The following is a 26,615-nucleotide window of genomic DNA, read 5'->3' as shown; positions in this document are numbered from 1 at the left end:
GAAAACTAATCTGCTTGTGTCCTTCACCCGACTCACCCCCCCCAGGCCCAGGTGGTCCTGCAGGGCAAGTCCAGGAGCGTCATTATCCGGGAGCTGCAGAGGACCAATCTGGATGTGAACCTGGCAGTCAACAACCTGCTGAGCAGGGATGACGAGGACGGCGACGACGGAGACGACACGGCAAGCGAGTCCTACCTCCCTGGAGGTGAGCGAAGCACTGCTAACTGGGGCCGAGGGGAAGGGGACATCTGCTCTGCACTCACTGGCTGTGGCATGAATAGCCGCCGGAAGGCTCAGGGGATCACTGAACCACGTGTGCCCTCTTGTTCCCCTGGTGTGCTGCAGAGGACCTCATGTCCCTGTTGGACGCAGACATCCACTCGGCGCACCCCAGCGTCATCATTGATGCCGACGCCATGTTCTCAGAGGACATCAGCTACTTTGGATACCCCTCCTTCAGACGCTCCTCGCTCTCGCGCCTGGGCTCCTCCAGAGGTAATGCAGCAATACAGAGCAAAGCCGTGAGGCTTTAGAGAAGCTTTGGTGGTTTTCAATTCTGTCTGTCTTAATGGGATGGATTTAATGGCTTTGGGAAACGCGCACCCCACCACAACAATCATCGGTGAACAGCAAACATCGCTAATTCAGGATGTTTCTGTATCCAAAGTACGACACAAGCACTCTTTGTTGTATTTGGGTAGTTGTAGGGAATTTTCCTCCATGAAGACATTTTTAATTCATAAAATGTTTGCCTATTTTCTTTTATTGAAATCATGGATTTAGTCATCCTGGGGGGGATCTATCAAGCCTGTCTTTCCACTCGGTCTCTCTGTTGAGCTTGTAGGTAGAATGAATGTCTGGTGTTGCAGTGCATGGCTAAAGTACCTTGTGTGTGTGCCCTCTGAGAAAGGCCTGCTTAGTCTTCCTGTCTTAACCCTCCAACAATGCCTTCTCTGAAAGCCTTACTATCGCTCCTCCAGACCACCTGCACACTTACCCTCCCCCGACCCTCCTCTCAATTTATTCCCCCCTCCCCCCAAATCTTGAACTTCCAACGCTGCAACTCAAACTTGCATTACTTTGACCTTAAAACCAGTACCCCTCACCTCCGACTCTCGTATCCTCTTAAAGATTAACAAGTCTGTTGCCGGGTCCTTCCCAGAGTGGCTTACTTTTATCCCGCTGGTGTGACCTTATTGCATACCAGTTCTCCTTCTTCCCTTAGAGCGCGACTCGGAGCTGCTGCGTGAGCGGGAGTCCGTCCTGAGGTTGCGCGAGCGACGCTGGCTGGACGGGGCCTCGTTCGACACCGAGCGGGGCTCCACCAGCCGCGAGGGCGAGCCCAGCCTCGACAAGAAGAGCATCCCTGTGCAGAGCCCTGTGTCCCTGGGGGAGGAGCTCCAGTGGTGGCCTGACAAGGTGGGTGTATACGTCTGCATAAAAACGCTGTTTCGCTCATAAACGAGCATGTAATGGCTACTTTGACACAGAACTGTTATTTTTCCTCCTCAGGATGGTGTGAAGTTTGTGAGCATCGGGGCCTTGTTCTCTGAGCTGGTCGCCATCAGTTCCAAAGGAGAGCTTTACCAGTGGAAGTGGAGTGAACCTGAACCTTACCGGAACACACAGGTTGGGAAATAAGGCCTTTTATAGGTGGGATGCATTTACAAGGAGTTGGTAAAAGGGATAAAAATGACTAAATAAATACTGAATAAACTCCACTAAAGGTTTTTATTTATTTATATTTATCTATTAGGTTACTCTAGCCAACTCAATATATTTTTACAAGTCGGTTGACTAGTTTCTACTCGGCCTTGTGTGCACTTTCAAGAAAATGCTAACCCTCAAATTTAATTTGTCCAAACAGAACCCTTCAGTTCATCACCCACGCGTTTCCTTTCTTGGCCTGGCCAATGAAAAGATTACGCTGTTGTCCGCCAACAGCATCAGAGCCACCGTCGCCACAGAGACCAACAAGGTAAAGAAGGCTGATTCTTTCAAGAAACCATTGTGATATCCAATTGTGTTATCTATCCTCAAGTTGTCAAAATAGTTTAGTTAGTTGTACTTGGAATATTGGTAGGACACTGGCAAAATGCCTCAAAATTATGCTTTTACCATGTGTGCTTGTAAATGAGTTAAACCATGGATGTGATCCTGAAAATGTTTGACGACCATCAGCCATTCCTATCCTCAGCCCAAATACGGTCTCCATCTCCATCTCACAAAGTTGTGTTTTTCTGCAGGTGGCCACCTGGGTGGATGACACACTGAGCACCGTGGCGTCCAAACTGGAGCACAGCGCCCAGACCTTCCCCGAGCTGCAGGGCGAGCGCATCGTGTCGCTGCAGTGCTGTGCCCTCTATACCTGTGCCCAGCTGGAGAACAGCCTCTACTGGTGGTGGGTGTTACATAATGCATAGTGCCGCCGTCACGGGGCCACTTCCTGAGCGTGGTGCTCGGCCCAGCCCAATCATACCCTTTTGTTTCTGTGTTCCCAACACTGATTCAGTTCCCTGCAGTGAGTCAGTGTTTGGACCAGTCATCCAAGCTTCGTCTACTTGGCAGAAACATTTATGAAAAGGAAATCTCCAGATGATTTGAAAGCTTACATGCTTCAATCGTCATAGTATTTCAAAATATGAAGATGATTGGATGCCAGTGAAATTTTTTCCAAAGAATTATTTTATCTAAACTTCTTCTTTCAAACTCTAGACATCATGGTACCTTGCAACTGTAATGATGAGTGTTGAGTTAACAGGTTACAAAAGTGCTACTGCATCAGAAATCAAGTTGGGTCCTATGTGCTGTAACACATTTTACCCAGGTACCTGGGAGAAGCTGGGAATTACTGTGACACTATTTCTTGTGTCCACAGGGGAGTCGTGCCTTTTAGTCAGCGTAAGAAGATGCTTGAAAAGGCCAGAGCCAAGAACAAGAAGCCAAAGTCCAGTGCTGGCATCTCCTCGATCCCAAACATCACTGTTGGAACACAGGTAAGGTCAAGCAAACAGCACAGTTGGGGACAGTCGTCATAGATGGAAAACCTATGATCAAGGAGGGCCAGCCCAAGACCTACTCTGGGGGTCAACTCTTAATGAGAAACGATGAATATCATAATACCCAACAGTTTAAGCAAGGGAAGTGAATAAGAATGGATAAAAACTAAAAGTGCCTCAGGTACATTTGTTTAAGAAACAGATGGTTGAAGGGTTAAAGGACACTGTACCTTTAAGAGCCCCACCATGGGAAGCAGAGCCTGCATCCTGGTTTGAGTATCTTGAGATCAGCATGCAGTGGCTGCTGGGAATATGAGAAAAGAGCATTAGCCTTCTGTGACTCACTTGGTAAGGAGAGGGGGAATGTGGAGGCTCACGCTGATGATCTTTGGCTGACTCTCATAGGGTGGCTGTTTATTTTTATCCTTCAGGCTGAGGCTTCCGAATCAGCAGATCAGTGTAGAAGTTCTGACTCAATAAAAGAGGAGTAAAACGCATTCATTACCATTTTAGCCACATTAAACAGCCTCAGACTACCTTACAGATTATGTCTGTATGCATGTATTTAGAACTGATGAACCCCTATTGGACTATATGGGTTATGACAGGACACAACGTTAAGGAAAAAGTCATTAGACTGGTCCTGACAAAACAGTGTTTGTTCTTTTTCTTTGTCCTCTTAGGTGTGCTTGAGAAATAACCCACTCTACCATGCCGGTGCAGTGGCTTTCTCTGTCAATGCTGGAATTCCCAAGGTGGGCGTCCTGTTGGAGTCCGTGTGGAACATGAACGACAGCTGCAGGTTCCAGCTGCGCTCACCAGAAAGCCTCAAGAACATGGAGAAGACCGCCAAGACCCAGGAAATCAAGTGAGTGCATGATCAAACTGCATTGCATCTTGGGAATGGGTTACTTGGGCAAGGTTTTGTTTTCAAGCCATTCATTTAGTTTTTCCACTATTGAAGTGATGCATTCACATACCGGTAAACAAATCAGAAAAAGGGTTTCAGATTGGTCCGAAATGAACCTGGACCAATTGGTCTAAACCCTCCATTGTCAAAAAAGAGGCAGGCACATATTGCACACAGCATTTCACTCACTGAAAGCTGACGGATGGAGTATAAATTTCAAATCTTGCCTACATCATCTTTTTAACGTTGTTATGTTTTATTGAATCATCAAGAAATGTGATTTCCTTGTTACCGTTCTTAACACTTTAACTTTTACACCACTTTAACACCACCCCGTTTTCTCTCCCAGAGCGGAGAGCAAGTCGGAGCTGGTGAAGACGGAGATGGGCCCGCCCCCCTCCCCCGCGTCCACCTGCAGTGACACCTCTTCCATCGCCAGCAGCGCCTCTCTGCCCTACAGTATGTCAGCAACACCCTCCTCCTCTTTCACATTTTATCTCCGGCTCTTATCACAAACGCGCACGACCAGTTTTTGTTCGCTGCCCTCGTGACTCCTTTGACTTTGAAGCAGATGGCGCAGTGTTCCTCTTCTATTGGTGGCCCTTTTTATGTCCTTATTTCCGGTCAAAGCACATGTCAAGATGGGGGTCATTCATTTTACCTTGTCTAGTACACTCTTGCCCTATTTCTCACATGTACACACACACACATATTCATGCACACACGTACACACAGACATTCACACGTGTTGAAGGAGATAAGCTTCTTAACTGTCATTTTATATCTGTTTCAACCATAAACACACCCAAACATAACTCCAGTAAGCGGCAAGACAGATGCACTAAGAAGCTGGTATGTGTCCTTTCAGAACGAAGGCGCTCCACCCCCGCTCCCAAGGAGGAGGAGAAGGTCAACGAGGAGCAGTGGCCCCTGAAGGAGGTGGTCTTTGTGGAGGACGTCAAAAATGTCCCTGTAGGAAAGGTGAGTGAGCGGATGCCAGCACAGGACTCCCTCTAACACTGCATCTCGATGCGTTTTGCACCATGTGTTTTATTAAATACCCATAGGGTTGGGGGAAATCAGGATTAGCATCCGAAAGTATTTCTTCTTCAGGACGCTATTCTTGCATTGTCGGATTGACTCAAAGATGTATGTGTGTGTGTGTGTGTGTGTGTGTATGTGTGTATATATAGATAGATAGATAGATAGTAATGTCATCTTATCCGGTTTCCACCAAAGATGAGTTCCAGTAGAGTACGCCTTATTGTCAGAGGGTGCTATAGTGCATTTCCCTTTAGTTGATCCGCATTAACTATGTTTTGTTCTGTTCAGCCTCTCTCAAATAAAAAAAAACAAGGGCGGACTAGTAGAACCCATGCCCCAACGTTGCACCCATCAGTTAAACCAAAAATCTCCATATCTGATCACAATTTTTATCGTATCGGCACTAGTTTTCATATTGTATCGTGACCTACCTGCCAAGTCACGCCCTAGTAGCACCCTGAGGTGCTGCTTGAGCCATCCGTCTTTGACCTCATGCATCTTCTTTTTCCCTAACTTCATTCCTACCCATTATAACCCCATGCATTGTTTTTATTTATTTATTTTGTACGTATTCCGTCTGTTGGCCGCCCAGGTGCTAAAGGTGGACGGTGCCTATGTTGCGGTGAAGTTCCCCGGGACGTCCAGCAGCGTGAGCAGCCAGGCCACGGCGGTGGCTGCCGACTCTGACCCTTCCTCCCTCCTGCAGGACTGCAGGCTCCTCAGGATAGATGAGCTACAGGTAGGCCCGCAACCACCGTCCCGGAATAGGGCACTAAACGTGTCGTTCCTAGTAATCCTCAGCTGTGTGTGTGTGTGTGTGTGTGTGTGTGTATAGTCTACTTTTGGGAGAAGCTGAGACCATTCAACAGTTGTTTCAGGTTTCAAAGCTCTTTCTCTAACCCTTCCTGCTTTTGTGTCCCGATAGGTGGTTAAGACGGGGGGAACTCCCAAAGTTCCTGATTGCTTTCAACGCACGCCTAAGAAACTCTGCATCCCGGAGAAAGCGGAGATCCTCGCTGTGAATGTTGACTCCAAAGGTATGTCTTACCAACAAACCGCTCTTCAATTGCCGGTAACATATCTTTTTTTTCAGCATCCAAAGCATTGATTCCCAATGTGTTTTTGACCATGGAACTCTGAAATCTTGTGTTACCCCAGGAGTGCATGCGGTGCTGAAAACCGGCAGCTGGGTCAGGTACTGCATCTTTGACCTGGCCACGGGCAAGGCCGAGCAGGAGAACAACTTCCCCACCAGTAACCTGGCCTTCCTGGGGCAGAGCGAGCGCAACGTGGGCATCTTCACCGCAGGACAGGTGAGACGAGCTCTATGGTGCTGACACACAGCGAATAGTGTGGATCGTTGTCATTAACAGATTGAAGCAATTGAATGGAATTATATTGCATCTGTGCATCTTCAAATATTCAGTGCATATGCAAATACCGTAAAACAAGTCTCAATATGTCTGAACGACTAAACACATGCGCAGCCGCAGAAGTTAAACTTGCCAAGTAGCTGCTCTATGTGGTACAAGGGGATGACTTGTCTATGATCTTCCTTGCAGGAATCTCCTATCATCCTCCGGGATGGAAATGGCACGATCTACCCTATGGCCAAAGACTGCATGGGTGGAATCCGGGATCCAGATTGGCTGGACCTGCCTCCCATTGCTAGCCTGGGCATGGGGGTGCACTCCCTGGCCAATCTCCCCTCCAACTCCACCATTAAGAAGAAAGCTGCTATTATTATCATGGCTGTCGAGGTTGGTAGCACAAGCATTACTAGTTGTTTGCTAATTGGGGTGCCAAGCACAAAGTGCGAAGGCAACCTAATTGTTAGTTTTATTATTAGTTATTTGTTGTTCTACTATGCAAGTGGTTATATTTGCATGGTGTGTTGTGTGGTATTCACATGGGAAACTAGGTGAATGACCTACTAACATTTAAACAAAAACGTATTTAGAGTCCCATACGAAGAGAGTGGAAAAAAAACACAGCTCTGCCCTAAATTTGTGCTCTTGTTGGCTTTGCTCCGTTTAAACAATACGATTCACTTTCTTGTTTGTTCCACAAATACAAACCAAGAGAGAAACGGAGAGCCCCAGTCACTAATTCCTGCTGTTGGTCGGTGTGTTTCAGAAGCAGACCTTGATGCAGCACGTCCTGCGCTGCGACTATGAGGCGTGCCGGCAGTATCTGGTGAACCTGGAGCAGGCCTTTCTGCTGGACCAGAGCGGCCAGGCGCTGGGGTCTCTGCTGGGCCACCGCTGTGACGGCAACCGCAACATCCTCCATGCCGCCGTGTCGGTCTGCTTCCCCGTCAGCAACAAGGAGACCAAGGAGGAGGAAGGTGAGCAGGAGAATCTCGACGCCGTGCGGCAAAACGCTGCTTACATGCGGGCACGAATGAGATACAGTTGTCGAGGGAATGGTTCCCAAGCTATTCCTCTTCATTTATTTTTATCTTTTTTCATCATTAACAATCTCGCTACAAAGTCTGGTAATAATGGAAAATAAAGGCTACTGAAATCCAATCCCCGCTTTGATACAGTCCAATTATATCTGCTCAAAGTGCCTCCTCGCTCTTGTTCTTGTCTCCATGGTAACTGCTGGTGCGGTGTCGATCCCAGAAGCTGAACGGTCTGAGAGGAACACATTCGCAGAGCGCCTGTCTGCTGTAGAGGCCATCGCCAACGCCATCTCTGTGGTCTCCAGCAACAGCTCTGGCAACAGGACCGGCTCCTCCAGCAGCAGAGGGTAATGCGCTTGATTATAGGGCTGCACAGTAAGCAGAGAGAAACCGTTCTCTTTATTTTTGCGGTTGACATCGCATGTTTGTGATTAATTTAGCTTCTGTGAAACGTTGGTTTCCTCCCATAACATCCCCATGTGCAAATGATTCTGTTATCCTGCAGAACATTTTTCACCCCAGGCCACCGCCGTCCCTATTTTATCCTTCCGGTCCACAGCGGCAGAAGGGAACCATAGGTTATAACCGTGACACTGTTATTCCAGCTGTATTGAACATTGTCATGGCTTCATATATACCACCCCGTTCTCGCCCTCCAGACTTCGGCTGCGTGAGATGATGCGGCGTTCTTTGCGAGCTGCTGGTCTTGGTCGCCATGAGTCCGGCCCATCCTCCAGTGACCACCAGGACCCGGTGTCCCCACCTATTGCCCCTCCCAGCTGGGTGCCCGACCCTCCCCCCATGGACCCTGGTGAGTACGGCCAATCCCACACCCCTCCTATTAGTAGAGCACTGAGGTGTAGAGGTTTGTTTTGACACACCCGGATTCGTTATTTATTTCTGATTAATGTTTGTTCAGATGGTGACATTGACTTCATCCTCGCCCCAGCCGTGGGCTCGCTCACTACAGCCACCACCGGCGGCTGTAGTCAGGGTCCCAGTACCTCAACCATACCAGGTCAGGGCCCATGGACTCTCCCCCTCCACCCACCCCCTGCTCCCCATCAGCAGACTATTTATCTTCAGCAGACTATTTATCTTCAGCAGACTTGTAAGGCATCCTGTCGAGCCAGACATTAAAGCAGTCTGTCTGACGCCCTCCGGGACTTTGTGCCCTCTCTCTTCTCACAGGTCCGTCCTCAGAGCCGTCTGTGGTGGAGTCTAAAGACAGGAAGGCCAACGCCCACCTCATCCTCAAGCTGATGTGTGACAGCGTTGTTCTGCGGCCACACCTGCGAGAGCTGCTCTCTGCCAAGTACAACTTTCTTTCTTTTCCATTTCATCTTCTTTATTTGACCCAAATTTGTCCATTCTTATCCCAGAGAGCACAGACGTCGCTTTCTTTGCAAGCTTCACTACCAGACAGCCCACGGCTTGTTTTTGCACCTCACAAGAGTTGACCAAGCATGTGTGTTGTCTTTGTTCCCCAGGGACGCCCGTGGAATGACACCGTTTATGCTGGCGGTCAGTGGGCGAGCCTACCCTGCTGCTATCACTGTTCTGGAGGCTGCTCAGAAAATGGCCAAGGGTAGGTCATCCAGGGCTCAATGGCATCATGGAGGACATAAAACAGGCACACAGTACCCCATATTTAGTGTCTTGGGTATATACTACACAGGACTCCTTTGTAGTCTATACAAAACTACAAAGAGCTGGCCCATGGTAATAGATGTTCTATTTCAAGAGCTTGACAAAGGGCTTGTTCTCCCTCATTATATAAAACAAATCCAAAGGCTTGTTAAGGATGGTTCTAGGTAAGGGAAGCCCAAACCGCGAAGCCAGAGAAAGACAAAGCAGTGTTTACATAACGGCTCAAGCAGCGCAGGTTAACCATAGGTCAGCTGCATAACACCCCACGGCTACAACACGCGGTAGCCGTGCCATAACAGTGCCTGTTCTTGTGGTCACAGTGGGCGACCCGGGCATCGTGGAGAAGGAGGACGCAGACTCTGTGTTCATGGAGATGATCTGCCCCTCCGGGACCAACCCGGACGACTCCCCGCTATATGTCCTCTGCTGCAACGACACCTGCAGCTTCACCTGGACCGGAGCGGAGCACATCAACCAGGTGAGTCCCCTGGGAGCGGGGGGGAGGGGGAGCGGTGGGGTACGTCACACTGGGAGAACAGCAGATGGGCTGTTTCTCACTCTGCTCTGCTGAACACAAAGCAACTCTTTAATGGATTCTGCACATAGTTGTCGCATTCCGTGATTTAATTCATGAAGACATTCATTCTTGACTTCAACTTTTAAGATCTGAGACACAGATGGACAAAACAATTATTAGTCCCCAACTCTTTATTAGATTACCTTATGGATCATGTTAAAAGTAAATCCTGATTCATTCAGCCCCAATGAGATGTTATTGGTGTAGATGTAGCTTCATTTTCTTATTGTTGCACTGTATGGCCCATCATCCCATTCATGATGGAACACAAATCGGCTCCTCACGTGCCCATTCATCAATGTCTGCAGTAAAAGTAGTTGTCGTTTATAAAAAGTAATGACTTATGGTTGTTGTGGATCTCCCTCTAGGATATTTTTGAGTGCCGAACCTGTGGCTTGCTGGAGTCTCTCTGCTGCTGTACGGAGTGTGCAAGAGTGTGCCACAAGGGACACGATTGCAAGTGAGTGACAGCTTTATGCTATTTTTTTTTTTCTTTTCAAGTTTTATGCACGCTGTTTGCACATATTTCAGTTAAGTGCACGTCTTGTCTAGATCTCTAATTCTGTTTAATCGTCCCTCTTCCTAAGACTTAAGAGGACTTCTCCCACCGCATACTGTGACTGCTGGGAGAAATGCAAGTGCAAAACACTGATCGCTGGCCAGAAGGCGGCTCGGCTGGACCTTCTCTACAGGCTCCTCACCACCACAGACCTGGTCACCACACCAAACAGCAGGTAACGCACCACCTTCATAACATACTCAGGACACGAAAGGAATTATTTTTTTTAATGAGATTTGCTAAATGAAGGCTACTTTCTTTTAGCAACGAAAGGCTATCCGTAAGGCTAGATTCTGAAAATAATACATTCTTCTTGTTTTTACCCATCTTCAGTGTATAGCGTTATTTGCTCTAGCATACGCATCCGACCCCATCCCAGTAAAGAATGATTTCCAGCAGACCTTGCCCGGTTCAGTCAAAGTAAAGCTGATCTAATTTGGGGCGTGTTCTGACAATGAAACAGGAGCGCCCAATGGCAGCTCTGTTGAAGCAATTTCATAAACAACCAAGATGTCTAGATGCTGCTGATGTGTCACACGTTTAGTTGCTCCTATAGTTTGTTTGTCTATACAAACGGCAGACAGACATATCCTTAGGTCTCCAGAGGCATTTATGTATGGACCCGTTGATAACGCAGCATGGAAATTGAAAATGAACTGATAGGTTCCAGACTAAGCCTTTGTGAATTTGTATCACGATGTCGGGGTTCAAGGCACTCATTAGGTTAGCGTACGTCTCATGCTTGTGAGTTGACTTCCAGATGTTTCCATCCTTAGGGGAGAGCACATTCTGCTGTTCCTGGTGCAGACTGTTGCCAGGCAGAGCGTGGAGCACTGCCAGTACAGACCGCCACGCATTCGAGAAGACCGGAACCGCAAAGCAGCCAATGCAGAAGGTTTGCACATTCTCTATCCCCCATTTCTTAGTGTCTGTAATCCTGGCTGGTACCATGACTCCTAAATCTTATTTCTGCTCCCTCTCCCAGACTCTGACATGCCAGACCATGACTTGGAGCCTCCGCGCTTCGCCCAGCTGGCTCTAGAGCGAGTCCTGCAGGACTGGAACGCTCTCAAGTCCATGATCATGTTCGGCTCGCAGGAAAACAAAGACCCGTAAGTACCGTGCCAAACGACACCTCCCTGATGATAGAGTGGCTGATGGGCAGAAGCAATCAAAGTCTCATTACCCTAATGTCTACCCACCTGGAGAAAATCAGTGCCACTTCTGAGTACTGATTTGACTTTGGTCTTTCTCTGTATTTTATTGTTGCTTTTGCTCTGTTTGTACAGTGTTATGAGTTTAGGAAAAATCCTGTACATAAAATAAACATTTATTATTCTTATTATTCTAACTAAATAATGAGCGTGAGAGACGTGTTGTCAGGGGAGCTCATGCTACTGTGCCGTGTCCCTGTTCCTCTGTAAGGCTCAGCGCCAGCAGCAGAATCGCCCACCTTCTGCCTGAGGAGCAGGTCTATCTGAACCAGCAGAGCGGTACCATACGACTGGACTGCTTCACACACTGCCTCATCGTCAAGTGTGCTCCTGACATTACTGTGAGTCTCACCGCAGGAGGATAGCCCCTCCCTCTCCTCACAGCATGCAGGATCCCATCTGGAACAACTACTAACTCGCCATTTTAGTTTCCTTGGAAACCGGCTTCCATTGAATTTGCATGCTTACATTTCGGTTTGCTTTCTTGTCGATCGTTCTTCACACTTTTGAGATTAAAGTCAATTTTATAGCCTAATCCCTTTAAGAGCAAGGTCCATGTGAACAAGAATTTTCACAGGCAAAGTGAGTGCACCTCTGCTCAGCGGTGCATGTATCCATGGACCAACACTGTCCCGTTTCCCTGCCAGTTCATCGACACTCTACTGGGAACGCTGGTGAAGGAGCTGCAGAACAAGTACACGCCCGGCCGCCGGGACGAGGCCATCGCCGTAACGCGGAGGTTCCTGCGCTCCGTCGCCCGCGTCTTCGTCATCCTCAGCGTGGAGATGGCTTCTTCGAAGAAAAAGAAGTACGGGGAACAGATATAACATATATCTATAACGCTGTTTGTGGTGGTGACTTCTGGCTGATGGGCTTTGTTTTTTAAGTATGCAGGTCAGATTCCTGCAGGGCTCCAGACTGCCACAGTATTTTATTTTAATAATTTGTATTATTACTACTTCGCTTTCTTATTAAAGATCAATGTCGTCACTTTATTACCAGTTAAAAAATAGTTTTACCAACTTTGGCAATGTTTAAATCTGAGATGCAATCATCCACTTTTTGTTGGACCGTAGTGGAGTCCCCAGTGTCAAGAGTTAGTCTGCAGCCCTGAGCCACTCCTAACTCTGCCATCATCTCCTCCTTTCTGTCCACTCAGCAACTTCATTCCCCAGCCCATCGGAAAGTGCCGGCGTGTGTTCCAAGCCCTTCTGCCATACGCCGTGGAGGAGCTGTGCAACGTGGCTGAGTCGCTGATCGTCCCCGTGCGCATGGGCATCGCCAGGCCCACCGCGCCCTTCACCCTGGCCAGCACCAGCATCGACGCCGTACAGGGCAGCGAGGAGCTCTTCTCTGTGGAGCCCCTGCCCCCGAGACCCTCCCCAGACCAGTCCAGCAGGTACCCAGGCCTTCCACACCCATGTTGTCACTTCTTCTGACATGTGTGCTCTTCGTTCCATGCCCTTTCCGTTATTAATGAATGAAGGACTTTTGCAAAAACCAGAGTTGCCTCGATTTTGAATGTATCCAACTGAAAATAACCCACACGTCACACACTTTAGGCACTCACACATGACTATCTGGTTGGATTTAGCAATTAGGTTGCATTGTGGAAGACTCCAGTCATGTGCAATGAGTGTGTTCAGGTAGTTGGGTACACAGACAGCTAGTCCAATAATTAAACTCGGGACAAATTTAATTATTGGACGGGCTTATTACATGCCTTTGACAGGTTTTTTTTTTCATTTTTGTCAGGGTATTTGGTTTTGTGCCTGCTGTCAAATTTTATGACAAAGAAATATGACAAAAAATGCTTCTCAAATAAATTGCCTACCATACCTTTTTTTAAAAGTTTTCATCGGTTTACCTCTTCGCATATTAGTGAATGACACTAAATGTATTCTCTTTTTTTTTAAAGATATATTTTGTAATTCCCATCCCAGATGTTCAATCCACAGGATGTACGGAGCCTCTTCATTAGCAGACTCACAAGATTAATGATTTTTGTGTTCATTCGTCCTCAGCTCCAGCCAGACGGCGTCCTCCTACATCATCCGGAACCCCCAGCCGCGACGCAGCAGCCAGTCCCAGCCCGTCAGAGGGAGGGATGAGGAGCAGGATGACATTGTCTCTGCAGACGTGGAAGAGGTTAGGGACGCTCCCATGTCATCAACCTGGGATATGGGTTTTCACTTTAGAACAGTGTGGCAAATAAACATTTCCTGATGATTTAAATAGACTGGCTTATTGACATTATCTATTTAAATCAATCAATCAGTTTAAAAGTGGATGGGATTTAACATTTGAATTAAGGAGTGTATTCTAGGCTCCATCTATCTGTTTTTGGATTGGAGGATAAATGACAGCATTATGGTTTTGTAACGGCTCTACATCATGAGCAATCTTTAACAGTTAGCTCTTGAATTGCTTCAATCTAAAACATTATGAACACAATCCTTCCTGAGTCACACCTTCCACATTGCCGTGTGCGTTTGCTTATTTCAGGTTGAGGTTGTGGAAGGTGTGGCCGGGGAAGAAGATCACCATGACGACCAGGAGGAGCAAGGAGAGGAGAATGCGGAGGCTGAGGGCCAGCATGATGAGCATGACGAGGACGGTAAGACGATATGGAAAAATGTTTTCTCAAACTTTAGGGAACATAATATAAAGTACCACAATATTCATATGAATTCTAAATACCCTTCTATGTAAAAAGAGGTTCATTACATGGACGTTTATGCAAATGTAGAATAGTATTGACCAAATCTACTAACTCTGTGACATTTTATGTGTGGTGAATATGCACACCGTGAGGGAAGGGCTGATCCGCGTTCTCTACTTCCTCATTCGCAGGAAGTGACATGGAGTTGGATCTGCTGGCGGCAGCAGAAACCGAGAGCGATAGCGAAAGTAACCATAGCAACCAGGACAACGCAAGCGGCCGCAGGAGTGTAGTCACGGCAGCCACAGCGGGCTCTGAAGCAGGTTAGTCGAGACAAAAAATAGACCTTACATTTGTTGCATTTTTTCAGGCCTTGGGCTTTTCCATTGCATTGGCCAACCCATAGTTATGCTTTCAAAACTACTAGTCATTATAATCAATCACAGCCTAATTCGATTTTATGTGGAATTAATTTTAGGTTGTGGGCATTACTGATTCTCAGCAAATGATGCAGCAAACAACATGGTCCCTGGCTCAATCCTTAATGTATTTCATTCGCAGGCAGTAGGGTGTCCCTGGCATTTCCTATTTTTGGTATGGGCTCCCCTCTACTTCAATGCATATACAGTATGTTAGGGCAAGAGTGGTTTTTGCAAAGTGCTCAGTTTCCCCTCTTGAGAATTCCTGCAAATTAGTATTCATCCTCATTGTTCACCTTTTGTTGTATCCATCATTATTACTAAGTCAAGTCTATCAATCTTGATCTTTTCACCTCCCTAACCAAATAACCAAAATGTCTCGCTCTTCAAAACGGCTTTCTTTTTACCTTCACCCTCCATCTAGAATAGCATTCAATACTAATGTCCTTTTTTGACACGCCCCGGTAAGTTTGTTGCTTTTGATTCTTTCCTGCAATGTGACTTTCAAGATATGTTTATGGATTAATAACCACAATTGCGAGCAGTGTTTCCTCTTCATAAATTGACCCACCGAAGCAGTGCGGTCGCTTGGTCGTCTCCGCTGTCGCCTGTCTGTCTGTCTTCGTCTGTTTTGGCCTTGTGGTGGCGTGTGTGCGGTTCACTAACCCGCACTCAAGTCTGGAGAACGATTGCTGTGTCGTATGAGTAAAATGAAAAGGAGGAGAGATGACCGGACCAACTCATTAAACTCTTGTCCTCTCTTCTCCTCCTCCTCCTTCTCCCCCCCCCCCCCCCCGCCCCCCCCCCCCCAAAGGTGCCAGCAGTGTGCCTGCCTTCTTTTCAGAGGACGACTCCCAGTCCAACGACTCGAGCGACTCTGACAGCAGCAGCAGCCAGAGCGATGACGTGGAGCAGGAGACCTTCCTGCTGGACGAGCCCCTGGAGAGGACCACCAGCGCCTCCCACGCCAACAGCGCCGCCCAGGCGCCGCGCTCCATGCAGTGGGCCGTACGCAACGCACCCAGCCAGCGGGCCGCCGGCAACGGCCTACCCAACACCTCCACGCCGGCCGGTACGCGCGTGTGTGAGTGTGTGTGTTTGTGTGTAGGCCTCGCAATTGTTTTGATATCTTTTTGTTTTGATGTGCTTTTGTGTTCACGCGAATACGGTGGCAACCGATTTTAACAACTTTCAAGAAGTAGTGCCTCTTGAAAGCTGTAACTCTTCAATTCTTAAATTTATAGTCGATGATGGAGCGTTGGATTAGGTCCTTACAATCCAAAAATTGGTTAAACCAGCACTATGTAGGCGTTTCATTAGCAGCTTCAAGTGGCTAGAGTTATAGCTATATCATTATCATACTGCATTATCACAGCGTGTTTTATTCGAGAGAAACTTTTTATATATGGCTGCAGTTGAAAAGTTATAGTGCAGGTTTAAGTCCCAAAGTGCTTCCCTCAAGGACCTTTTTCATACTAGTTAGCAGAGCTCCCATTTCACAAGCCTCTTTCAAGGGACTAACATGCGTTCCCCCGTGTCGACAGCGAGCTCCACGGGCCTGATCTACATCGACCCCTCCAACCTGCGGCGCTCCAGCGCCATTAGCTCCAGCGCAGCGGCGGCGGCGGCCCTGGAGGCTAGCAACTCCAGCAGCTACCTGACATCTGCCAGCAGCCTGGCCCGCGCCTACAGCATCGTCATCAGGCAGATCTCTGACCTCATGAGCCTCATCCCGAAATACAACCATCTGGTGTACTCCCAATACCCTGCTGCTGTCAAGCTCACCTACCAGGACGCCGTCAGCCTGCAGGTGAGGCTCAACGTGTACTGTGTTGTTTAAGGGCTTGTTGCGGGGCCACCATGTAGTGTGTTGTGTAAAGGCTTGGTGTGGCTACCACCATGTAGTGTGTTGTGTAAAGGCTTGGTGTGGCTACCAGCATGTAGTGTGTTGTGTAAAAGCTTGCTGCGGGGCCACCATGTAGTGTGTTGTGTAAAGGCTTGGTGTGGCTACCAGCATGTAGTGTGTTGTGTAAAGGCTTGCCGTGGCTACCAGCATGTAGTGTGTTGTGTAAAAGCTTGCTGCGGGGCCACCATGTAGTGTGTTGTGTAAAAGCTTGCTGCGGGGCCACCATGTAGGTTGTGTAAAGGCTTGCTGTGCCTACCATGTAGTGTGTTGTGTAAAGGCTTGTTGTTGATACCAGCATGTGGTGTGTTTTGTAGGGCTGTCCCCGACTCAGAATTTGAGTCGAATCAGATTGGCCTTTTCAGTCCAGAGATTCGACTATTTGGCCGCCGTGCGGGGCAGGTCTTTTGGAGGTTTAAAAAATGAGTTTTCCCTCTATTAACACTCTGTTTTGTTAGGCTATAGGCCTTTTATATATGCTTGCGCGTTGCGCTCATTACGTTCTCACCTGAACAGTTTTCTGTCAATCAAACACGTCGGAATTGTAGCCAACTTATTCCTGTCGGGTTTTAATTAGGCTCCTGCCCATAACGCGTTCCGATAATGAACACGGGGCTCATGTATAGGCTAGTGGTTAATCCACTATATGAGCCCTGTGTTCACGATCTCATTGCATTTATTGAGCCCGAAAGAATACACAGCGCTGTATCGTCACACTGCTTGCGCTCCTGAGATTCTGTCAAACAAAGTTACAATGAATCAATCGCCACAGTGACATGAACAGTGTCTAAATAAAGCTTATTTTTATTATTATCATTAGAGCTATTAATGCACACCAATCACTGACGAAAAAAAAAATTAAATTAAATAAAAATAAAGGAAGACGGCGGGGTTCATCGACTTTCAGGGGACAGCCCTAGTGTTTTGTAAAGGCTTGCTGTTGGGGCCAACATATAGTGTGTTGTGTAAAGGCCCGCTGTGGCTACCAGCATGTAGTGTTGTGTAAAGGCCTGCTGTTGGGGCCAACAAATATTGTGTTGTGTAAAGGCTTGCTGTGGCTACCCGAATGTTGAGTGTTTTGTAAGGGCTTCTGTGGGGCCCAACATCTAGTGTGTTTTGTAAAGGCTTGCTGTGTTGTTGTGGTAGACGGTGGTGGTGGTGGTGCTACCACTGCAAAAACACTAAAATTGAATTAATTATTTAAAATTAAAATGAGGTTCTTCATGAAGAACAGAGGTATAGTTGACTTGATAACTACAGTAAAGAAAGTTAGCAGTGTTGCATTAAAGCTCGTCCTATTTTTTGTTTTCAAACCTGACAATAAATCGAAATACGAAATCAAATTACATCAAATTAAATGAGATGAACTACCTTGCAACCGGCGGACAATCTGCTTGTGCATTCATGCGCATGACAGCAGTCATTCCATAGGGATTTATAGCCCCATTGCTAAAGCTAGCGAGCTAGTCACGTGTTTTGGTTGAGTGGCATTGGATGGAGGCCTGTAGGGAGGGGAGAGATTTTTGTTCATTTTCAATCTAGCTTTATAATATGGTTTCTCCAAATCGCCTTCCCCAGCTTTAATGTCACTGATGTATGGATGAGCGTCAACAATAAGGTTCTCATTCCCTGTGTGTCTGTTCATCCAGAACTACGTGGAGGACAAGCTCATCCCCACCTGGAACTGGATGGTGTCCATCATGGACTCCACGGAGGCCCAGCTGCGTTATGGCTCGGCGCTGTCCTCCGCCGGGGACCCGGGTCACCCCAGCCACCCGCTGCACGCCTCGCAGCACTCGGCACGCCGGGAGCGCCTCACCGCCCGGGAGGAGGCCAGCCTCCGCACGCTGGAGGGACGCAGGTACAGTTCTCTCTTGAGTATTTTATACTCACTACCCACTATCGCAAGAAAGGCAGGCAATTACAATCAAGTACATATGTTATGCATTTTGCTGAATGTGAGGCACTGTGAGCTGCATCTCCTGTAAGAGAGGATGATGTATTACTATAGAGCATTAATATGATGAAGTAATGCCATTCATAGAAGCAATGCCATTCATAGAACTAATGCCATTCATTCTTTACGAACGGCTTTCCCTACTACTAAAACAAACTCCACGGTAATAATAACTTCATGGTTACGATAATATACCAGCGACGACAGACGGGTCCTATGTATGTAATCCCAGCATGTAAGTATGGTTGACCTGATTGCGCGCGTGTTGATGTTGCAGACGAGCCGCCACCCTGCTCACCGCACGCCAAGGAATGATGTCCGCCCGCGGGGACTTCCTCAACTACGCCCTGTCCCTGATGCGCTCACACAACGACGAGCACTCGGACGTGCTCCCTGTGCTGGATGTGTGCTCCCTGAAGCACGTGGCGTACGTCTTCCAGGCCCTCATCTACTGGATCAAAGCCATGAACCAGCAGACCACCCTGGAGACCCCGCAGATGGACCGCAAACGGTAGGTGGGGATCGGGTGGGGGGCTGAGGAGCACTGAACAATGCATTGCATATTGACAGAATTGACAGAAAGAAATCGCAATTTTTGCCTTTGTGAAAGGTTCTAAAACATTAATATATATGTACACTACAGTATTATTTTAGAATAATAATTATATTGTTGATTATAAGTGAATTCAAATTGCATGATTAAATCATATTTTGTATGCCTGTTACATGCACACTGTTAGAAATGTACTATATTTTATGTATAGCACGCGCTTCAGAATATAAAATTAATCTCAATCACAATATTGGACATTTTGGAGTCTCAAGTGCTGGTCTACCTCTGGGACATCCACAGACTCATTCTTGGCTTTGGATAATTGAGTCATGGCTATACTACAATGCCCTTGATTATGTCTTGGGCATTACTCAATGTCAGTCGAATATACCCATTCTGCTTCTGCTTATCAAGTTTGTTATCACGCATCTACTATAAATATATTTATTTTGTGATGCAGTGGCGACATAAATGGCGCCCTGTACCATTGTCCCGTGTCTCTTTGGGATGTATGACTCACAAAGGGGTTGTTTGTGTTCGCAGAAACCGTGAGATTCTTGAGCTTGGCCTGGACAACGAGGATTCTGAACATGAGAATGATGACGACACCAATCAAAGTGAGTGGAGCGGAATTAAATGTGACTGTAATTGAATTGGGTTAGGGTTAGTTTTGCTTGTAATGCTACCATTTCTCTTTCCTTTATGGCAGCCATTTCAATATTTCCTTCCCTAAAACAATCCACCCTCCCTTCGTTGCTTCTCAAGATTTCTGCCTTGATGGTTAAGGGAGTATTTCCTGGCTCTTTGGGAGGCTAGGGTGCGAACGGTGTCATAAAATGTGGCCAGTGATGCCCTTTGAGACTGATTAAAAATGAAAGACTCGAGACAACCTTGACTCTATGAAATCAGTCTTATGTTCCGCTCTGATAAGAGTCCTGTGTCCTCGCGCTATTAAATCCCGTCCTCTCTCGCCAGGCTCCACTTTACAGGACAAGGACGATGATCCGGTTCCAGCCGAGACCGGCCAGAACCACCCCTTCTTCCGTCGCTCCGACTCAATGACCTTCTTGGGTTGCATCCCGCCCAACCCCTTCGAGGTGCCCTTGGCCGAGGCCATCCCCCTGGCAGACCAGCCACACCTCCTGCAGGTCAGACCGCGCTCCTGGGGGAAGGCCACAGCACCGCTCCACTTGAGCTACATGGGCGTCCCTGAGACCTGCTTATCTTTGGGACAGTCATTTTGAAAGCAGGAGAGTAAAAGGAATGTGTTTGGTAACCTTATCATGGCCTTGCTTGATAAGAACAGGCTTTTATGTGTCACAGTTGTTATGCTTGGTAAAAGAAAAAAATGCTCGAGGTACACGTATTTCGGCTTTTGCACTGGAGTCCTGGAACACATCGAATGGATACTCGCCTCAGGATTCAACATGCTGTCATACTATGGTCAATACAGCTCAACATAAATCATGTCGAACAACTTCAACAAGAACTTCAATCCGCAATATTCACATTTTAAGAAGCGCTTGTTTCCACTGCTGTGTCCTGAATGCATACATGACAAGTCTCTCTCTCTCGTAGCCTAATGCCAGGAAGGAGGACCTGTTTGGCCGCCCCTCTCAAGGCCTGTACTCCTCCTCTTACATGGCCACCAAAGGCCTGGCCGAGGCCAGCATGGACAGGAACTGCCTGGAGGTAAACATGGGCTCCTCTGTACCCTCCTCCTCTCAGGTATACCACCCCTCACTCACTGTACAAACATCACCTGCCCCGCTGTGCTCCAATATCCACGTCCGCCTTAAATTTACAGTAGAACATAAATCGAATGTAAAAAGGTGAATTGGCTTGTAGTTGCGATCTGTCAGGGCCGTTGAGGAGTTGTCATATCCTGTCCATTTCCTGCAGGGAACTGAAGAATATGAGAGAAATTGTCCCTGGATATTGGAGCACAGCACTGCTCTGGGGCGTTTTCCATATTTCCATTCATCAAAAGTCACCTTAACTCAACAGATGTCCAATCCTGAGTGACTAAACCATTCCTCTGTTATCCTGCGACGCGCCAGATCTTGCCCACCAAGATGTCGTACTCGGCCAACCTGAAGAACGTCATGAGCATGGAGACGGGCCAGCGGGGACCCGAGGACACCCTGGCAGCCGCCCAGGAGCTGGAGGCCCCCAAGCCGGGGCCCTCCCCGCACGACCTGGCCGCCCAGCTGAAGAGCAGCCTGCTGGCCGAGATCGGTCTGACCGAGAGCGAAGGCCCCCCGCTGCCCTCATTTAGGTATGTCCCGTCCGTGGTGGTGGTGGTGGTGGTGGTGGTGGTGGTGGGGGGGGGGCGGCTACATGTCACCTCATGTAAATCTCATTCTGTCATCATGACGATCCACAACCTGATTTGCATGTAGTTTGTTGATTGAAATGCGTTTGTACTTTTTTCAAGCGACAATGAGTTTTTGAATTTTTTGGACATTTTCAGCCTAAAGCTTTTGACCAGAACGTTCCCTAACCCCCCCCTCTCTGTCCAGGCCCCACTGTAGCTTCATGGGCATGGTGATCTCCCATGACATGCTGCTGGGCCGCTGGCGCCTGTCCCTGGAGCTCTTCGGAAGGGTCTTCATGGAGGATGTGGGAGCAGAGCCCGGTTCGGTACGGCTGTTATCTAGTTTGTTATCCAGATCAACACATAGAGGCTGCTTTGTTCCGAGAGTATTTTGAGTACTTACCATTGCCTCATGTCCCCCTCCTCCGCCCCCCGCCCAGATCCTGACGGAGCTGGGCGGCTTCGAGGTGAAGGAGTCCAAGTTCCGTCGGGAAATGGAGAAGCTCCGCAACCTGCAGTCCCGGGACCTGGCGCTGGAGGTGGACCGGGACCGCGACCAGCTCATCCAGCAGACCATGCGGCAGCTCAACACGCACTTCGGCCGGCGCTGCACCACCACGCCCATGGCAGTGCACCGCGTCAAGGTCACCTTCAAGGACGAGCCCGGGGAGGGCAGCGGCGTGGCGCGCAGCTTCTACACGGCCATCGCGCTCGCCTTCCTCTCCAACGACAAGCTGCCCAACCTGGACTGTGTGCAGAGCGTCAGCAAGGGCATGCAGGCCAGCAGTACGTGTCATCACGATTACAACTCAAGTATGACCACATATGGAAACTAATATCATGGTGCTCAAATTTGGCGTACAATTATTTTTTTCCTGCCGTGGTTTTTTCTTTACGAGGACCGCGCTATAGAAGCATGCCTGAGTTATTCAATGCGGGTACCCATGCTCTAAGGCCCCTGTGTAATGTGGTGTGTGCGTGTGTAGACCTCATGCAGCGGCTGAGGAACCGGGACCGGGAGAGGGAGCGGCGGAGCGGAGGCATCCGGGCCGGTTCTCGGAGAGACAGAGACAGGTGAGCTGGAGGAACGATGTGGGAGATGCTCCTTGTCAGTAATCTATAGAGAACGCCAACGTCAACTCCCCACTTTTACTAAAGAATTGTAACCTTTTTTTTTTATAGCCTATATTTTTTTTTTTGTATTTGTCAACAGGTACATCATTTCTTACGTTGCACACTATTGCTTTATTCAAATCAAACTGTCAATACAGATCAAATGGAGAAAAAAGCGAACAAAAGAAAATTTCAATTTTCAATGTAAAATTATATTTGGTGACGCCTCCGGTGCAGCGCAAATAAAGGCCCCTTTTTAGCGACTTGGATGCACAATGCTCAAAATGCAGCATTTTCAGCCGCTACCCGGTATAACCGAGATCTGTGTGTCTGTGTGTCAGGGACTCCAGGAGACAGCTGTCCATTGACACCAGGCCCTTCAGGCCAGCCTCTGAGGGCAACCCCAGCGAGGAGCCCGACCCCCTGCCGGCGCACCGACAGGCCCTGGGAGAGAGGCTGTACCCGCGGGTGCACGGCATGCAACCGGTAACCACCTACACACTGAATTAATACAAATTCAATCCAAAACATGGATGGAGCAGAGGACAATCTAGAGCCTGTGACCATAGCGTGGTATGTCTTTCCCGCAGGCGTTCGCCAGTAAAATCACAGGCATGCTGCTGGAGCTGTCCCCGGCCCAGCTACTTCTACTGCTGGCCAGCGAGGACTCTCTCAGGGCCAGGGTGGAGGAAGCCATGGAGCTCCTCATAGCACACGGAAGGCAAGGCATTGGCTCGATGTGCTACGTCATTATAATGCGTTTAATGTTTGTCCTTATTCTTGTCTGTGTCGGGGTCAATGTGACCAACACTGTGCTTTCTGACTCTACTCTCCTACAGGGAAAATGGTGCAGACAGTATACTGGATCTCGGTCTACTGGAGGCTCCAGAGAAAGCACAAGTAAAAACACAATCTTTCTGTTAGGCTTTTAGAAATAAACAGAAATTTCTCAACGTTTGAGCGTAGTCTTACAACCAGCTCGCTCCCCCTCTCCCTGCTGTGTGACAGCAGCAGCAGCAGCAGCAGCAGCAGCAGCAACAGCAGCAACAGGAGAACCGCAAGCGTCACGGTTCCACACGCAGTGTGGTGGACATGGAGCTGGATGACCCTGATGACGGCGACGACAACGCCCCTCTGTTCTACCAGCCCGGCAAGCGCGGCTTCTACTCACCACGGCCCGGCAAGAACACAGAGGCCCGCCTCAACTGCTTCCGCAACATCGGAAGGTAGGCATCTTCAGCGATCTGTTTTTAGTCAGGGGTCAATAACCAGGTACACTTGAGCGCACCAGTGTCTGTTTCTGCGGGCACGAGCTCGAGAGGTTTTACAGTAATTTAACCGGAAATACTTCATGTATAATTCATGAAAAGTAGTTCAGCTAAAAGGTGTGGATCCTATGCTAGAAATGACATCTGTAAAGTATAATTATGCCTTTGTTTGTAGGATACTTGGCCTGTGTCTGCTTCAGAACGAACTCTGCCCAATCACCCTGAACAGGCATGTGATCAAGGTGCTGCTCGGCAGGAAGGTAAAGAAATGACCAGAGCTCTAGCCCTTATATCCAGCACACATGATCTGACACAGTTCTTTCTTTGAATGAGGAAACTAAATCATCCTTTTCCTTCAGGTGAACTGGCATGACTTTGCCTTCTTCGACCCGGTGATGTACGAGAGCTTGCGGCAGCTCATCAGACATTCTCAGGCTGGTGAGGCGGAAGCGGTGTTCGCCGCCATGGACCTGGCGTTTGCCATTGACCTCTGTAAAGAGGAAGGTGCCGGACAGGTAACCGCTACATTACTTTTGGATGGCATCGTATGCTCCATCTTCTGGAATATCTTACAAAGGAATCTACGGGGGCAATCCTCTTGATGGTCATATTTGGTGACGGTTTTCTTCATGTTGGCATGTGTTCACTCCCATAGGTGGAGCTTCTCTCCGGGGGCGTCAACATGCCGGTCACTCCCCTCAACGTCTACGAGTACGTGAGGAAGTATGCCGAGCACAGGATGCTGGTGGTGGCGGAGCAGCCCCTCCATGTGAGTCATGGTCACACTCACACAACCGCCATTACTCATAGGTGGCTGAAATCGTTGGTCTGGGAAAATCTCTGGAAGATATCAGCCACGCAGTTAAAGGATTTGGTTTTATTGATAGCATTATTTAAGACACTATTGATTAGCATTGGACACTCTGTGTCCAGGTACATTTTAAGCTAAGAGCTACTTGAAATTGTACACATTGCGGGTGTAATAACTTACTAATGAAATAAATATATCAAATGGGACATCTATAAAGACATAAGTATATAAGAAAAAAGTATTTTCTTTGTATTGTGAGAATGAAATCCCATTTTCCCCCTTGACTTAGAATAGTGGCAGGTCTTTTTGCATCCATCCCGTGTGTACCGCCTTTAGGCCATTAGAGGACCTAAACGTTAGTCACTTTCACCAAGGCTTTACAAACACGGCTTCATGGCTGCCACTGGCAGACACTGCAATAAACATGCCCTGGTAGAGGACTCCATTAGTGGGTGTTGAAGTTCAATTCAAGTTGAACTTTGTGCTACTTTCCAAGTAAATGCTTGTTACAAGTGTTGCCAGACTTCTGACAGAATGCAGCTATGCCATTCATTGAAAGCAACGGTCTTGTTTGTGCCCTTGGGGCTCCACACACCATTCACATGGCGTGTCTATACAACTATAACTCATGGTGACTGAAAGGCTCTGCTTTGTGACTGTCGCACCCCCCAGGCGATGAGGAAGGGCCTTCTGGACGTGCTTCCTAAGAACTCCTTGGAAGATCTGACAGCGGAGGACTTCCGACTGCTGGTCAACGGCTGCGGGGAGGTCAACGTCCAGATGCTCATCAGCTTCACCTCCTTTAACGACGAGTCCGGTATGCTGCTACAGCCTCATTATCGGCTTCATGTCTCTGGATGTCTTTTTGCCCCTCCGTTTCAGATCTGTCTTAACTTTTAGTTTGGTTCTAACTTGGTTCTCTGTGTCCACTAGGAGAGAACGCGGATAAGCTGCTGCAGTTCAAGCGCTGGTTCTGGTCCATCGTGGAGAAGATGAGCATGACTGAGAGGCAGGACCTGGTGGGTCTCCATTTCTTTTATCCCAAATTCACACTGAAACCTTTAAGTTCAGTCATTTACGATTTTGTATCAAAGTCACAATTGATCTGTATTTATTATAAGAGTTAGTGATCAGCTGTGACTATATTTCGTTGAAAGAGATCTGAAAAAACTTTTCCGTGGCCGTTTTGCAAAAGAGAAAAGTCTCCCCAGGGCTCGCCTTTCGACTACTAATTATTTCTTTTCCTCTTTGGTCCTCCCCTGCTATGCCTCCCATCAACTCACAGGTATACTTCTGGACCTCCAGCCCATCTCTCCCGGCCAGCGAGGAGGGCTTCCAGCCCATGCCCTCCATCACTATACGGCCACCGGATGACCAACACCTGCCCACGGCCAACACCTGCATCTCCCGACTCTACGTGCCACTCTACTCTTCCAAACAGATCCTCAAACAGAAACTCCTGCTAGCCATTAAGACCAAGAACTTTGGTTTTGTGTAGAGTGTTTCAACAGGAGAAAGTGTAAAACAATTAAAAAAGAAAAAAAAAAACATGTTTACCGTTGTGTAATATTTACCTAGCTCCATTTTTGTAGATTTCTTTTTTTTTGTCTATACAATTTTATGAAAATTCGACAAAACTGTTGCAATCTTCCCTGGCGGTAATATTCGTCTGTGTTGTGAACGCAGACTCCTTGTTCTTTTTTTTTTTTTTTGTGTTTATAAAGAGGTATACAGTCTGGAACATTCCTGTATTGGCATTGTAAAGATGTAAAGCCCTCAGCCCTGCTCTATTGGCTTAGACCTTTACTTCCCAGGAATTTGGCTGGACAGTAAAAAGTCAGCCAAAACCCAGCCAAAGATAACAGCAGTAGTATTTAAAAAAGAAAAGACACACTGTGATTATAATTTTTTTTTTCCCTGCCCTGAAAATAATACTTGTTATTAATGACGGTTCACTTCTGCCTTTGTGGAAAGTCATTTTTCTTGTATAGGGGGAGTAGGGAATTTCAAAAATAAACTTGGATGCAAAATACTTTGTATTTATTTTCGGGAAATGTTCTTTTGGTGTATAAAAGTGTTTATTAAATATGTATTAAATATAAACAAAAGCTTCAAACAAAAACCAGAAACGAAGTTAACATTAAAGTTTTTTTTTTCTCGTAAACTTATATATGAAAGTCCTTCAAATATAATGCAGTTCCAACCAGTATCTATTTCTATAGTTTATCTTTTAAATTGCCACTTTTGACACG

The 26,615-nt window shown here is 47.6% G+C and overlaps 1 protein-coding gene across 5 annotated transcripts in view; it reads left to right on the top strand.

Annotated features, from left to right (window-relative positions):
• ubr5 (ubiquitin protein ligase E3 component n-recognin 5) overlaps positions 1–26,395 on the top strand; it is a 33,130-nt gene extending 6,735 nt beyond the window's left edge. Inside the window, exons 7-58 of one of the 5 annotated variants that reach the window (XM_079751425.1) lie at positions 46–205; positions 346–495; positions 1,208–1,419; positions 1,513–1,629; positions 1,868–1,978; positions 2,247–2,401; positions 2,879–2,996; positions 3,683–3,867; positions 4,259–4,368; positions 4,778–4,890; positions 5,546–5,692; positions 5,879–5,990; positions 6,112–6,266; positions 6,516–6,713; positions 7,090–7,300; positions 7,581–7,707; positions 8,020–8,171; positions 8,280–8,378; positions 8,552–8,675; positions 8,851–8,948; positions 9,331–9,488; positions 9,956–10,047; positions 10,175–10,321; positions 10,923–11,041; positions 11,132–11,258; positions 11,572–11,701; positions 12,008–12,168; positions 12,520–12,759; positions 13,385–13,508; positions 13,866–13,977; positions 14,214–14,345; positions 15,256–15,513; positions 15,986–16,251; positions 17,994–18,205; positions 18,579–18,812; positions 19,398–19,471; positions 19,830–20,002; positions 20,433–20,546; positions 20,915–21,132; positions 21,377–21,497; positions 21,612–21,957; positions 22,158–22,245; positions 22,626–22,770; positions 22,875–23,005; positions 23,124–23,184; positions 23,290–23,510; positions 23,728–23,812; positions 23,912–24,067; positions 24,208–24,321; positions 25,036–25,180; positions 25,297–25,382; positions 25,649–26,395. In XM_079751425.1, the coding sequence (XP_079607551.1) occupies positions 46–205; positions 346–495; positions 1,208–1,419; positions 1,513–1,629; positions 1,868–1,978; positions 2,247–2,401; positions 2,879–2,996; positions 3,683–3,867; positions 4,259–4,368; positions 4,778–4,890; positions 5,546–5,692; positions 5,879–5,990; positions 6,112–6,266; positions 6,516–6,713; positions 7,090–7,300; positions 7,581–7,707; positions 8,020–8,171; positions 8,280–8,378; positions 8,552–8,675; positions 8,851–8,948; positions 9,331–9,488; positions 9,956–10,047; positions 10,175–10,321; positions 10,923–11,041; positions 11,132–11,258; positions 11,572–11,701; positions 12,008–12,168; positions 12,520–12,759; positions 13,385–13,508; positions 13,866–13,977; positions 14,214–14,345; positions 15,256–15,513; positions 15,986–16,251; positions 17,994–18,205; positions 18,579–18,812; positions 19,398–19,471; positions 19,830–20,002; positions 20,433–20,546; positions 20,915–21,132; positions 21,377–21,497; positions 21,612–21,957; positions 22,158–22,245; positions 22,626–22,770; positions 22,875–23,005; positions 23,124–23,184; positions 23,290–23,510; positions 23,728–23,812; positions 23,912–24,067; positions 24,208–24,321; positions 25,036–25,180; positions 25,297–25,382; positions 25,649–25,861 (7,857 nt within the window). In that variant the 3' untranslated portion in view covers positions 25,862–26,395. Of the gene's footprint in view, positions 1–45; positions 206–345; positions 496–1,207; positions 1,420–1,512; positions 1,630–1,867; positions 1,979–2,246; positions 2,402–2,878; positions 2,997–3,682; positions 3,868–4,258; positions 4,369–4,777; positions 4,891–5,545; positions 5,693–5,878; positions 5,991–6,111; positions 6,267–6,515; positions 6,714–7,089; positions 7,301–7,580; positions 7,708–8,019; positions 8,172–8,279; positions 8,379–8,551; positions 8,676–8,850; positions 8,949–9,330; positions 9,489–9,955; positions 10,048–10,174; positions 10,322–10,922; positions 11,042–11,131; positions 11,259–11,571; positions 11,702–12,007; positions 12,169–12,519; positions 12,760–13,384; positions 13,509–13,865; positions 13,978–14,213; positions 14,346–15,255; positions 15,526–15,985; positions 16,252–17,993; positions 18,206–18,578; positions 18,813–19,397; positions 19,472–19,829; positions 20,003–20,432; positions 20,583–20,914; positions 21,133–21,376; positions 21,498–21,611; positions 21,985–22,157; positions 22,246–22,625; positions 22,771–22,874; positions 23,006–23,123; positions 23,185–23,289; positions 23,511–23,727; positions 23,813–23,911; positions 24,068–24,207; positions 24,322–25,035; positions 25,181–25,296; positions 25,383–25,648 lie in introns of all 5 variants that reach the window. The other 4 variants (XM_079751424.1, XM_079751426.1, XM_079751423.1 and 1 more) reach the window with 4 other exon arrangements.
• Positions 26,396–26,615: the final 220 nt, after the last annotated feature.

This window comes from Pollachius pollachius, assembly GCF_949987615.1.
Source record: "Pollachius pollachius genome assembly, chromosome: 1".
Classification (NCBI taxonomy): Eukaryota; Metazoa; Chordata; class Actinopteri; order Gadiformes; family Gadidae; genus Pollachius; species Pollachius pollachius.
The sequence above is the reverse complement of the archived record's forward strand: the minus strand, read 5'-3'. Positions and strand labels throughout refer to the sequence as shown.